The 15125-nt window shown below is 34.6% G+C and overlaps 3 protein-coding genes across 3 annotated transcripts; all 3 read left to right on the forward strand.

Annotated features, from left to right (window-relative positions):
• The first annotated feature begins 2798 nt into the window (after positions 1-2798).
• Positions 2799-3404, forward strand: LOC117668817 (olfactory receptor 1M1-like). The gene has a single exon (XM_034422872.2). The coding sequence runs from the start codon at positions 2799-2801 to the stop codon at positions 3402-3404; it is 606 nt and encodes a 201-aa protein (XP_034278763.2).
• Positions 3405-7646: 4242 nt separating this feature from the next.
• Positions 7647-9464, forward strand: LOC148114026 (olfactory receptor 8U3-like). The gene is made up of 2 exons (XM_087893638.1): positions 7647-8180; positions 9270-9464. The coding sequence occupies exons 1-2, from the start codon at positions 7647-7649 to the stop codon at positions 9462-9464; spliced, it is 729 nt and encodes a 242-aa protein (XP_087749764.1).
• A 3558-nt stretch (positions 9465-13022) lies between these two features.
• Positions 13023-13601, forward strand: LOC117668818 (olfactory receptor 11H6-like). The gene has a single exon (XM_034422873.2). The coding sequence runs from the start codon at positions 13023-13025 to the stop codon at positions 13599-13601; it is 579 nt and encodes a 192-aa protein (XP_034278764.2).
• The last annotated feature ends 1524 nt before the right edge of the window (positions 13602-15125 follow it).

The following is a 15125-nucleotide window of genomic DNA, read 5'->3' on the forward strand; positions in this document are numbered from 1 at the left end:
TTCTCAACACCTTCCAATATTTTGAAAATGCTGGCAGATTCTAAGTATAGATAGTGAGATAACACACACACACACACACACACACACACATACACACACCATTAACCCCACTGGCACTTGCAAAAAAGTAAAAGAGGCATTCACTTTTGCAAATTCCAGATGTGCCAATAGGACTTTGAAGTCTTCTCATAGAATCCTTCATCTCTTAGTAAAGCCAGAATATGGTGCCAAGGCAGAAGCAACTAATGAAAAAAAAAAAAAAGGAAGGACTTCAATTCAAATCTTTATTGTCAGTGCACAACATATGTACAATGAAGGAAGGAACAAAAAAAAAACAGGAAAGCTAACTGCTTTAAGGCTAATCTAAGATACCATGCACAGAATTATTGAATAATACAAAGTATTCTGCATTAGAAACAAAAATTGATACGGTAAAAATTAATTAATGTTGCATCAGCATAGCTCTTTGTTCCTTGACTAACCTAGCCAGGGGCGGGTTTCAAAACTGTTGCTATCAGTCTGCTCATGGGCACTTGCACGCTCATGTGTGCGAGCAATACTTCTGCGCATGCGCAGAAGCATCCAGGTGGGTGGGCGGAGCCTCCCGTCACCACCACTACCAGTTTGCCCAATCCGGGACAAACTGGCAGCAACCCACCACTGAACTTAGCTAAACATGACAGAGAAGCCTAGCCAAAATTTCATTAATTTACAGTTTTGCTGAAATGTTCACAAATCTTATATTATATTTATTGTATTTTATAACCATCACTATAAAATTGGGAAGAAAATAACTTCTGGAAATGTCACTATTCTGTCTGTCTATCTGTCTATCTCTAATTCTAGCTTCATCTCTATATCTATCCAATATATATATATATATATATATATATATATATATATATATATGTGTGTGTGTGTGTGTGTGTGTGTGTGTGTGTGTGTGTGTGTGTGTGTGTGTGTTTCTTCTAGCCAGGTTTTCCCTACGTAGCCAAGGTTTTTTTGTAGCTCCAGCTCAGTAGAATCTCATCTACTCGGTTCTGGGCTTTTTTCTTTTCTAACACCTAGCAAGCTCTCACTGCTAGGTAGGAGACCTAAATAGATCCATTTCTAGCTCGTTAGCTGTCATCAGTAGGCCACACCCATATCCTCCCTGTAAAGGCACAGTATCAATTTTCTTACTTCTTCGTAGGGTTTATGTGTGTTTTTCTTCTAGCCAGGTTTTCCCTACATAGCCAAGGTTTTTTTGTAGCTCCAGCTCAGTAGAATCTCATCTACTCGGTTCTGGGCTTTTTTCTTTTCTAACACCTAGCAAGCTCTCACTCAATATATATATTGATTGTTCTTTTAATTCGTAAGTTCATATGTATAATACTTTTCTAGTCAGGGTTTTTTCTTACGTAGCTCAAGATGTTTGTATAGCCATAGTGGGGTGATATCTCAAATCACCACTTTCAGGCTTTGTCAGACATTTTGTGTTGTCTGTTGTGAGACTTAAGGGAGACTGGGATAGTACTATTTCTTTTAATTTGCCATAGTGGGGTGATATCTCATATTATACATATTATACATATATTATACATATTATACATATGAACTTATGAATTAAAAGAACAAAATAAAAACAAATATTTGACCTTTACAGGGAGGAGTCATAAAATAAGGGTGTGGCTGGCCTATGAAGTCTCATAAGACAGAAATAGTACTATCCCAGTCTCCCTTAAGTCTCACAACAGACAACACAAAATGTCTGATAAAGCCTGAAAGTGGTGATTTGAGATATCACCCCACTACGGCTATACAAACATCTTGAGCTACATAAGAAAAATAAACCCAGACTAGAAAAGTATTATACATATGAACTTATGAATTAAAAGAACAAAATAAAAATAAATATTTGACCTTTACAGGGAGGAGTCATAAAATAAGAGTGTGGCTGGCCGATGAAGTCTCATAAGACACCATGGTGGGATGAAATCTCCAATCATCACTTTCAGGCCTGTCAGACATTTTATGTTGTTTATTCTGAGATTTATGGGAGACTGGGATAGCACTATTTCGGTTTTTTTGAACCTCTTCAGCCAGACACACTCATATTTTATGACTCCTCCCTGTAAAGGTCAAATATTTATTCCTTTTAATTCATAGGTATAAATGTGTGATATTTTGTAATCAGGGTTTTTCCTATGTTGATAAAACCGAAATAGTGCTATCCCAGTCTCCCATAAGTCTCAGAATAAACAACATAAAATGTCTGACAGGCCTGAAAGTGATGATTGGAGATTTCATCCCATCATGGCCATTTAGCAGAAAAGCAAAATTGCATTGAAATAAGAAATTGACCTTTCTACAACTCAGTTCTGAGACAGATATGTTAGGATCAAAGTCATAACAATAACTATGATTTACAAGTAATATGTTTTTTGCAGGTACAGTTATTTGAACATTCAGAAGTGGAAAATCAATCACATGTAACTGAATTCATTTTGTTGGGATTTGGAGAACATAAACTTCTTCATACTCCTCTGTTCATATTGTTCCTTCTCATTTATGCTATTACTATGGCTGGAAACATCCTCATTATTCTACTGGTTGTCATAGATCATCACCTTCATACACCCATGTATTTTTTCCTTGGGAATCTCTCATGGTTAGAAATTTGTTGCAGTTCAAATATATTGCCAAGAATGCTTTCCCATTTTATTACAGGGACTAAGGCTATTTCAATCAATGGATGCTTTGGGCAAGAATTTGTATTTGGTTCTTTGGGAGCTGTAGAATGCTGTTTATTATCTGCAATGTCCTTTGACAGATATTTGGCCATATGTAAACCATTATATTATGTCACCATAATGAATGGGAAGTTGTGCCTCCTGTTGATCGCCATCTCTTGGATAAGTGGCACTTTTGCAAGCAGTTTAATAATTATCATAATGTCCAAACTCACTTTCTGTGTTAACAATAAAATTGATCATTACTTCTGTGATACACTTCCAGTTATAGAACTATCTTGCAGTGGCACGTACATATCAAAATTATCTCTCTATATTGTTAGCTCTGTAGTCACTTTTCCTCCTTTTACATTGACTTTAACATCATACATTTATATCATTGCAACTATAATGAAAATCCCTTCTACCACAGGGAAACAAAAAGCATTCTCCACTTGTTCTTCTCATCTTTTGGTAGTCACCATTTTTTATGGCACATTGATAAGTATCTATGCAATACCAAATGCCATAAAAGTGAATGGTCTCCATAAAGTGTTCTCTGCCACCTATACCATCCTAACCCCTATGCTTAATCCTATTATATATACTCTAAGAAATAAAGAAGTGAAAGTTGCTTTAAAGAGAATCATATCATTGATTTTTGTTCAAATTCATATGAAAAGTCAGATTTAAGAACAGCCAGCTGTACTAGTTTCCCATACATGCTATCAAGAAGTTATTTTTAATTAGTGGGTAATGTATTTTTAAAATGTATTATCATTTCATGGTTGCTATGTAAATATTTGTTATCTGTACTTCTGTAAGGAATTGAATTGTAAGATCATTAATAATGATAGTACAGACTACATATAAAATCATTAATAAAAAAATGATAAATCATTAATAGAAATAATTTATTTCAATTAATGTTATCTTTGTAAAGTTTGCATGTTCATTTAAAAGACTGAATTGTATTTAAAATGCAACATTTAACTTTACTATTAAGCTTATCCATGGTTCAGTTCTTTACCCATCTAAAGATCAGTCTGTTTATTTCATCTCAGCTGTTCAATTTTGTTATCTTCAGAACACTTGGAACCATAGGAACATTTAAGAATCTTCATTTAAACTGAAGTATACATTGATATCACAATATCTGCGAAGGTTAACATACTTCACATCAATGATCAAAGCTTTAAAGAGGTAGCTGTCCAATAGTTACTTGGTCATAGACCTTCACATTAATGAAAAGTGAAAAAAATAAAATAAAAAAAATGGAATGATATAAGCATGAAGTTTATTTTAATTTGAATTAGATATTTTAAATAAAAATCATATTCCCATTTTTAACTTTTATTTCCCAAAGGTAAAAATGTTTTCAAATAATTTGCAATTATAAAGAATAGTGTACCCTCTTGTGTTCACCTCTGGAGAAAGAAGCTAATTAGATACTCCTCCACAGTACCATAGGTACTCTGAATATAAAGTATAAAGAAAACTTCATATCCAGTTAATTGTTGATGATTCCTATCTCATTTATTTGTGCTTTGTCTGGAAGGAAAATAAAATTAAATACAATTTTATTTTTATTCATTTATTAGAGAAATTGCTTTATAAATCCAGCTACAATGAAACTTATTGTATAATAGAGAACAAAATGGGATATTGGAAATAAAGATGCCCGTAATTGTCTGCTCAGCCTACAAATGTATGTCTAACTTTGAAGTTCCAGGATGGATAATTCACTTTGAATTTTACATTGTACTGAAAGGAAGAAAAAGCACAATGGCAAATACCGATCTGACAAGGCAAAACAATGTAGCATAACTATAAATGGATATCATAATAAACCCTAAATGGATTACATGATTAAAATAGTTCTGAAGAAATTCTACCTTAGCTCCTGAAATACTGGACTGGATACAGTATTTGCATTTTTATTTTTGTCACGACTACTCCATTGAAGGTATACAGCCTTTTTCCTCTCTTTCTTACAAAGCATTATTTTAGAAGTAGTGCATGCATGATATGTGTGTGTGTGTGTGTATAATTGTTTTCAGCAAGAACTGTCTGAACATGCAATAAATGAAAATTATAGATTATTTAAAATATATGAAAATTCATTAGAAGGATTTTTTGCCTACTATTGATGACTGGATATTGAAAGTAACTAATTTAGCTGAAATGGCTAAAATTTCAGCATATTTGAAGGATCACACACAAGAAAGGTATATACAGGACTGGAGAAGATGGATTGATTATATTCAAAATAAGTATCAGACTAAAAAATATCAAATAGCTTATGAATGATTTCTTTTAACTGTATAAGCACTATATAAGTGGTATTAGAAGTATTATGTCTAAGAAGTAGGATTTTATCTATGGGGGTTAAGAATTTTTTTTAGGGGGTGTTAGTTTAATGGTTGGTTAAGCAATTTAGTTTATTGTTAAAAGTTAATAGAAATACCTTGTGTTCTGCTCTGGGAAATCGGGGAGGGGCAGGGGGGTTGGGTGGGAGGATTGTGGGAAAATTGTGTTTGTTTTACTAATAAAACTTTTCAATAAAAAAAAGAAAATTCATTGAATTTCTAAATGGTACTGAAAAATAAACTAGAAGATTACAAATCTAGCAATAAACATTCAATTGAAGGAAATTATTGAGGGCAACCATAATGCTCAATTTCATTGAGGGCTGCATCAGCATTATGGTTGCCCTCAAAGGGCCAGTTGCATGTAAGACTATGTATCAAATTAGTTTAGGGGTGTATTATGTCTAAGTCTAAGTAGGATGCTGTAAGTCTGGATCTTTGGGGCATAAGGGGGCTGCAGGTCATATGATGGGGTGGTGGTCAGTCTCTCCCAGCAGGTAGGTCATGTGATAGGATGGTATTCAGGCCTTCTTTTCTCTCTCTCTCTCTCCTCTCTCTCTCTTGCACTGCCTGCTGGATTCTCCTTCTTCTGTTCCTTTGCTGATTCTTCTGTTTACCTCCCTTTCACTCAAACTCTGCCCCACAGAATGCCCCTGATGTGCTGATTCTGGGGTCTCCATTGAGCCTCAGTAGCCCCATAGCTCCAGCTGACCCCTCTCCCCAAAGCTGTGTGCTACTGCTGGCAACAGCCGAGGCTGCTGGAAATGTCAATCGGCTGGAGTCATGCACACTGATCCCAGGGCCACAGCAGAGCCCCAGCAACACTGCAACTCCAGCTGACTCTCCCCAGACCTGTGTGACACCACCACCAATTCATCTCACTTCCCCATTACAGACAAAACCTGATCACTTTCCATCCTTTCTTGTTTCTTCCTTCCCTGTCTTTCCCTCACCGGCCACTGGCTCTCAGGCAGAGGGTGCTGCTGTCATTGACAAGATACCCGAAGAAGTGAGGAGGTTACTATTCAATCACCTCCTCCTACTGTGTTTACCCAAAAATAAAACCCTGTCTTATATTTTTTTTTTGAACCCTGAAATAAGTGCTTGGCCTTATTGCCATGCGCTCAAAAGCCTGATTGGGCTTATTTTCAGGGGATGTCTTATTTTGGGGAAAACAGGTACTAATCTGCTTGTTGGCCAGATGTAAACACATCATGGGCAAGATCTGCTGCCCTAGCCTTGAGTCTGACATGTCTGACTTAGATCAAATATTCAGGTTTTTACTTTTGAAAACTATGAGATAGACAGAGGCAGACAGGCAGATGGGCAGAAAGAAGAAGAAGGAGAAGGAGAAGGAGAAGGCGGAGAAGGAGAAGGAGAAGGAGAAGGAGAAGAAGAAGGAGAAGAAGAAGAAGAAGAAGAGGAAGAGGAAGAGGAAGAGGAAGAGGAAGAGGAAGAGGAAGAGGAAGAAGAAGAAGAAATGTATACTTTCTGAACATAAGCTATCAAGAGACATAATAAAATTAACAGGCTACTTATGTCAAACAAGCTTTAAGAATCAGGGTCTATTATAGTAAATGGCTCATATGTCATTTAGTGCAATCACACACAAACAACAACAAATTTATAGTATTATTCTTATTAAAACTGAGAATCAGGTTTCACTTTAATGAAATAATAATAAAGCCACTTTCTGATTCTTTTGCTGATTTGATGGTTTCTTTTTGCAACTAGAGCAATACATTATCATTTACTCTAGAAACAAACTCTCATACAAAGTATGTGTGAAAAAATTACTTCTTTATGACAATAGCATCACTAATTTTATACCATATGAATTTGGATAAAGATCATACTAGTGCTTTGGTTTGATTTGGTTTGGTTTGGTTTGGTTTGGTTTGGTTTGGTTTGGTTTGGTTTGGTTTGTGTGTTTCTGTTTATCAGTTCATAAAAATTTAAGAAAATCTACAATATGTTAGTATATATGTAAAAGAATTAATAAGGCTGTCTACATTTATTATTATTTTTTTAAGAAAATCATAATAATTAGTTTAGAACAATTTCATGAGCATGTCAATCATGGAGAAAAATCAAAGAAAGATTAGTTAGAAGTCTATATTTATTTCTTCTATCTTAATGCATTTTGAAAATAAATGCAACAATATCAATATGATGTGCCATAGTTCTTTTATTTCAGGAAGAATTATTTGAAACTATGGCATTAAAAAATGAGACATATATCAATGAATTCATTCTGCTTGGATTTGGAAACTATCAGATGTTAAGGATTCTTCTCTTCCTAGCATTTCTTCTCATCTACATCGGGACCATGGCCGGGAACCTACTCATTATTCTATTAATTGTCCTCGATCAACACCTTCAGATTCCCATGTATTTTTTTCTTGGAAGCCTTTCATGTTTGGAGAGCTGTTGCAGCTCAAATATCTTACCACAAATGTTGTCTAGCTTTCTTACTGGAAACAACATGATTTCATTCAAAGGCTGCTTTGTACAACATTATTTGTTTGGTTCTTTTGTATCTGTGGAATGTTACCTGTTATCTGCAATGTCATATGATAGATATTTAGCTATATGCAAACCACTCCATTATGTCACCATGATGAATGGCAGAACTTGTTTCAGACTGATAGCCTTCTCTTGGGTTAATGGTTTTATGGCAACAGCAGTAACCCAGTTTATCATGTCTCATTTAGCTCTATGTGATAATAAAATTGACCATTTCTTTTGTGACACCTTCCCAATCATAGACCTGTTTTGTGGCGATACCCATGCCTTCAAACTCTTTCTTTATATTTTAAGTTCAATATTTACTTTTCCACCATCTATATTAACTCTAACCTCATATGCTTTCATCATTTTAACCATAGTAAGGATGTCTTCTAGTAGAGGAAAGAAGAAGGCATTTTCCACTTGTTCTTCTCATCTCTTGGTAGTCACTATTTTTTATGGCACATTGATGAGTATCTATGCAATACCAAACAGCATAAAAATAAGTGGTCTTCATAAAGTGTTATCTGTTATCTATACCATCCTAACCCCCATGCTTAATCCTGTAATATATACTTTGAGAAACAAAGAGGTGAAAAATGCCTTCCAAAGATTTATTTCAGTCTTCTTTCTGCACATTTATAGAAAAATCAGATATGCAAACATTTGAATGTGGCATTTTCATGCCATTCTACAGTTAGGATTTCATCTTGCATTTTCATAGTGTAAGTACTAGTTTTCATTTTTGGCATAGAGTCAATATTATAATACCCTTGGCGGGAATTTGTGTGTGTGCATAAAACAGTAATTAACTAGGACTTCAATGAATAGGCTGAATTGATTTAAATTTAACATACTTTCGAATATATTCAAAGTATATATCCTGCTTTATTATTATTAAAACAGATGATCGGTGATTGTATTTTAATTATTTTTAACTCTCTCTCTTTCTGTCTCTGTCTCTGTCTGTTTGTCTGTCTGTCTCTGTCTCTGTCTCTGTCTCTGTCTCTGTCTCTCTCTGTCTCTCTCTGTCTCTCTGTCTCTCTCTCTGTCTCTCTCTCTGTCTCTGTCTCTCTCTCTCTCTCTCTCTCGTGTGTGTGTGTGTGTGTGTGTGTGTGTGTGTGTGTGTGTGTGTTTGATGTCTGGCTCATTTGCTGTTGTTGCAGTTCGAGGGTCTGAAGCCATGTCTTGGTATTCTGGAGTCTGTGGAAATTTTGGTGAAGAAGGAGGAGGTTAAGATTAATGTTAAGCAGTGAAAAATCAGGAAATCTAGGAAATTCAAAACAAATATAAAGATTTATTGCAAGCTTAAGCTCTCTACAAGAATCTGAACTACTAATGGTAATAGGCAGCAGATAAGAGTTAATGGAATTCAAGGTGAGCCAGATTTATATCTCTTGGGGGCTCAAAGGGACTTGAGACTGCAAATGCATTTGAGCCTTCCCTTGTGCTCTGCCTGATAATCTCCTACAGTTTCCCTTCCCATCTAAGAAGCATCTTCAGTTCAACTTCAGCTTCTTGGATGAGGAGTGAATATTTTTAAATTTCCCAAAATATATTCTGAACAAATACTATCTATAAAAAGCACCACCAAATGGCAATTAAAAACACTACACACACTTCAGTAACTAATAGACATGAGACTTGTAACTATTACAACACTTTGCAATGGGATCTACAGGAAGAAATTGTAAATCATCCATTTTTGGAAATTTCTTCTTCCCTGGTAGAGAATGCCCTCTTCCCCAGACAACCTTGTTCGGCTGCTGTTTTTCTTATTCAAGATGTGGATGATATAAAGCTAAAAAGGGAGAATATAACTGACTTCATCACTAGTCAGTATGATGAAGCAATGATCTCAATCATCAAAGTATGATCATTCAAATTTTTGACTTTAATTAAAATAAGTGACTGACTTGACTTACAATCAGAGAAACAGCAAAGATAAGATAAGTGCCTTAATAATATTATTCCTAAGGCAAATAAAAAAATATATTTATAATTAATATTTAGTTCATCATGGGACCAAAAAGTCACATTTTTATTCCTATCATAGAGGGACCTTTGTTGATTTTGGTATCGGAAGGAAGGAAGGAAGGAAGGAAGGAAGGAAGGAAGGAAGGAAGGAAGGAAGACAATTAGATGGATTTTCAATAAAGGAATTTTATGGCTATCTTATTTAGACCAGATGTAATCACTTAATATTCTATTGGTTGCCCTTGATCACCACCTTCACACTCCCATGTATGTCTTCCTTGGGAATCTGTGGTGTTTGGAGACCTCAAATGTCTCAATGGTACCCAGTTTTCAGCTACAGATGAAGGGTATCCAGTTTACTTACTGGAAGCAACATAATTTCATTAAGCGCCTGCTTTGCATAACATGTGCACAGTCACTCATGCCCTCGTCACCTGTCGCCTGGACTACTGCAACGCTCTCTACATAGGGCTCCCCTTGAAGAGCACCCGGAGTCTCCAACTGGTCCAGAATGTGGCCGCGCGGGTAATTACGGGAGCTGCATGGCGCTCCCACATAACACCGCTCCTGCGCGAACTGCACTGGCTCCCAGTGGTCTTCCAAGTGCGCTTCAAGGTGTTGATTACCACCTTTAAAGCTCTCCATGGCATAGGACCTAGTTATCTTTGAGACCGCCTGCTGCTATCAACAACCTCCCATCGACCCGTGTGCTCCCACAGAGAGGACCTCCTCGGGGTGCCATCAGCCAAACAATGTAGGCTGGTGACTCCCAGGGGAAGGCCTTCTCTGTGGGGGCACCTACCCTATGGAACCAGCTGCCCCCAGAGATAAAGAGAATCCAAGATCTCGGTGCCTTCCGCCGTGCCCTTAAAACTTTCTTTTTTCAGCAAGCCGGGCTAACTTAACATATTTTTAAATATTTTTAATTGGTTTGTCATTTTAAACTGGGGCCAAATTAATATATATATAATATATAATATATAGAGAGAGCCTATATATATAGAGAGAGAGCCTTGATAGTACAGTGGTTTAGTGCACCCTGTCATTAACACAGCTGCCTGCAATTTCTGCTGGTTCGAATCTCTCCAAGGCTCAAGGTTGACTCAGCCTTCCATCCTTTCTAAGGTAGGTGAAATGAGGACCCAGTTTGTGGGGGCAATAAGCTGACTTTGTATAAAATATACAAAAGAATGAAGGCTATTGCTTAACGCATTGTAAGCCGCCCTGAGTCTCCGGAGAAGGGCGGCATATATATTTTTTTTAATTTGATTTATATGCCGCCCTTTTCCGAAGACTCAGGGCGGCAAATTTTAAATCAAATTTAAAAAAATATTCTTTTAATTGCTTTTAATGTTTGTATTGTACGTTTTTATCTGGCTGTACACTGCCCTGAGTCCCTTGGGAGAAGGTGCGGTATATAAATTCGAAAAAAAATAAAAAAAATAAAAAAATAAACATTATTTATTCGCTTCATTAGGAGCTGTGGCTTGTTACCTGTTATTTGCAACATCCTATACTAGGCATTTATTTATATACTGCTCTATCATAATGAATGGGAGAATGTGTTTCAGAATGATAATCTTCTCTTGGATTAGTGATTTGCAGTAACACAGTTTATCATGTCCCAATCAATTTTTTTTATGGTAATAAAATATATCATTTCTACACAATTGGACACTGATAAACACTCTCCTATTTTTTTTAAAAAAAAATTGAAGATTTTCCTTTTCCCCAGCCTTCCTCACCCTGCTTTTTCCCTAGTGATCTGCATATGCCTTGGGAGTAAAGGAAACCTTTTCCTTCTCTGATAAAAAAATGCCCTCACAAAACATCAACTATACAATTGCATTTAAAAAATCCAAATAGTCATGTGAAAATAATATTAGTAAGAAAGCTATGAAAGGAATACAACATTAAGCAAGGCATTAGAATTAAGACTGAATCTCTGTTCAAGTTTCCACCACCTCAGAGACAGTGGTAACAACTTTATTTATAGACAACTTGGTAACATATTTTAATCTCAGTTTCTATAATATTTGATCATTTTTATGGGATATATTTCCTTCATTTTAAATATTTATAATGCCTATTTTAGATACCGGTTTTATAATAAAATAAAATGTGACAATGAATTTATAATATCTTAGTGGGTTTATAAGTACAAGCAAAAGTTCTCACATTTCACAGAGAAGGAAGTTTTAAATTGGAAATAAAGATATTCAACTTTATTTATTATGTTTAACATATTCATATCTAATTTTAAAGATTTCATTTTTTGGTGATGGATTTTTTTTTTATTATTTCATTCTATTAAATTAAAGAAACAGTGACATATTGTGAGGTTAAGACAAAGCTTATCAGTGAAAACATTCTAAACTGAATGAGTTCTGAAGAAATTCTGTGTCAGCTCCAGATGGTCCCTTTCTACATCTGTCATGGCTATTCCATTGAAGGTACATAGCTCTTTTGTTTCCTATTAAAAATCAAGTATCTGAAGACCCAATGTATTAATAAATGCTATTAAAAATTAAATGAAATTTTAAAAAATCAAGTCATACTTTAAGTGCAGAAAATTCTAAAACACTAAATTTACTTGAGTCAGGAGTAAGTAAAGTAAAGTAAAGTAAAGTAAAGTAAAGTAAAGTAAAGTAAAGTAAAGTAAAGTAAAGTAAAGTAAAGTAAAAAGTAAAGTAAAGTAAAAAATCATGGTGTTATTTTTTCATATTAGCCATTGTCTTTTTGTTATACCAAATATAAATTTGATTGCTATTTTTAGAAGATAAAATGATATTTGAGAACAATCTGTCTGTCAGTCAATCTTCTCCTCTTTCCTCCCCATTGTTTTCCTATTTTCTTTCCTATTTTGTATCTTATTTTATCTCATAATTCAATAAAAATGTGAACAAGAAAAAAACCAAAGTAAAATAAAAGTATCTAGGCGGCTCTGTCAAATTATATATATTAGGGGAAAAGCCAATAATATTAATGAAATTGAAGAAGTAGTGAATATGGATCCCACTCCCCATTTTCATATATTTTTTAAATCAGAGAAAAGTGACAATATTATTTGCCATCTTACTTTTCCCAGGGACAGTTATTTGAAACTACAGATATGATAAATCAGACATTCAATGTTGACTTCATTCTTCTTGGATTTGGAAACTATCAGATACTACATATTCCTCTCTACCTGCTCTTCTTCCTCATCTACATGGGGACCATAGCTGGGAACTTATTTATTATTCTACTGGTTGCTCTTGATCAACACCTCCACATTCCCATGTATTTTTTCCTAGGGAACCTTTCATGTCTGGAGACCTGTAGCAGTTCAAACATCTTACCACGAATGTTATTCAATTTAGTTACTGGAAGTAAGATGATTTCTTACACCACTTGCTTTGTGCAACATTATTTGTTTGGTTCTTTTGTATCTGTGGAATGTTACCTGTTATCTGCAATGTCCTATGATCGGTATTTAGCTATATGCAAACCACTCCATTATGTCACCATGATGAATGGCAGAACTTGTTTCACACTGATAGCCTGTTCTTGGATTAGTGGTTTTTTAGCAAACACTATTACACTGATTATCATGTCCAAATTAGTTTTCTGCAATAATAGAATTGATCATTTCTTTTGTGACACCTTCCCAATTATAGAATTATTTTGTGGGGACACACATGCCTTAAAAGTTTTTCTTTATGTTTTAAGTTCAATATTTACTTTTCCACCATCTGTATTAACCCTAACATCTTACACATTTATCATTATAGCCATAATGAGAATGCCTTCCACTGTAGGAAAACAAAAAGCATTTTCCACCTGTTCTTCTCATCTCTTAGTAGTGACTATTTTTTATGGGACTCTGATGAGTATCTATGTAGTACCCAATACTAACAAATTGTATGGGCTTCGTAAAGTATTCTCTGCAATCTACACCATAATAACCCCCATACTTAACCCTATTATATATAGTTTAAGAAATAGAGAAGTGAAGGATTCTTTGAGAAGACTGTTACATTTTGTTCAAGTTTAGAAAAATATTAAAAAGTCAAAGTATGTTCCTGTTTTATATTCTTAAATGAAATACTTTATTTTCTTCTGGTAGTTTAGATAATGTTTCATTTGTTAACTGTTCTTCAAAATCAGTTCAGTAGACAAATGTTTAACAGAAAAAACGTGTTTCATTTTATGTGCATTGAAATATCATATGTATCATTTTGGGCTAAGGTACATGAAAAAGTCAGGAGCATTATGCTTGAGGTTTTCAAGTTATGTGAATTTTTCCAAACTTATTGATATTGTTTAGCCAAATGTTAGACTGAATCTAGCAAATGTTATTAAAAGGCATAGTAAAGTTCAAGGTTTATTTGTTCAACAATATTTGTTAATTAGAAAAACTCTTACAAGACTCCTAAATTTGGGCTCCCTAGACTAATACAGATACCCTCCTACAAGTCTAAAATGAGTCTATAATTGTCTTTTTGATAGTTTTGCTCTGAGCTCATTAGACAATCAATTTCTTTCTTTGTGATTGTTGGGTTTATGTGTTGAAGAAAATGAAGTTTTAAAACCCTGAACTTAAGAAATAAAGATTATTCTAAGGATAATATGGAAAAATAGTTTGGAAATTGTAGCATAAACATTGAGGATTGGAAATAATGTTTCTGTATCAACAACCATATATCCTTCTGGATCCAATCCAAGGGTCAGAAGTGATTCTCTTCCTTGCTCAGAGGCAGATTCCAATCAGTTTTCTGGAGAGGATTTTGGGCTACAAAAATAATAATAAATAATAAATAATAAAACATACAGACATTTTCAAACAAACAAGCCTCTTTGTCCACAGGTCAGGATGACCCAGTGAATTCCATTAATCTTACAATAGATAAGTCTCTGTATGTAGAGTTTCATTCACCATACAATATACATTGCATACAATATGCATGTAATCTATTGAGGATTTGACAAGAGGTAGAATATATAATTTTAGAAAGATTCAGCAGAACCACTTGCCTTCTAACTTCTAACAAAAACTTATTTATCAGAATTTATCTTTTACTCTCTTTCACAATAGATTTGCACAAATCATATTACAGTTTACAGACTACGTTCAATTCTCATAATTTGAAACTCTGAAAAATATGATTATAAAAACTCAGTTCCACACAACACCATTGAAAAAGATAAAGAAGAAATCTAAGAAGAAACCAGCATGGTTGCACAGAGATATCTCTGATAAACTGAAAGTCAAACAGCCCAAGTAAAAAAAAAAAGAGGAATATATAACAAAGGCAGAGCAGATAGCCCGAATCTGCAAAGATGAAGTTGGGAAAGCAAAGGCTCAGAATGAACAAAGACTTGCAACAAAAATCAATAATAATAATAATAATAATAATAATAATAATAATAATGATGATGATGATGATGATGATGATGATGTTTCTTTCAACAATTGGAAAACAAGAAAAAAAGTCAAAGAAACAGTAGGTCCACTTAAGAGAGAAGATGGAAGGAAGTAACAGGCAGTAGAGACAAACCAGAGCTGCTTAAATTATTC

The sequence above is a fragment of the Pantherophis guttatus genome, chromosome 4, assembly GCF_059756535.1.
Source record: "Pantherophis guttatus breed Tessera chromosome 4, ASM5975653v1, whole genome shotgun sequence".
In the NCBI taxonomy this organism is placed as follows: domain Eukaryota; kingdom Metazoa; phylum Chordata; class Lepidosauria; order Squamata; family Colubridae; genus Pantherophis; species Pantherophis guttatus.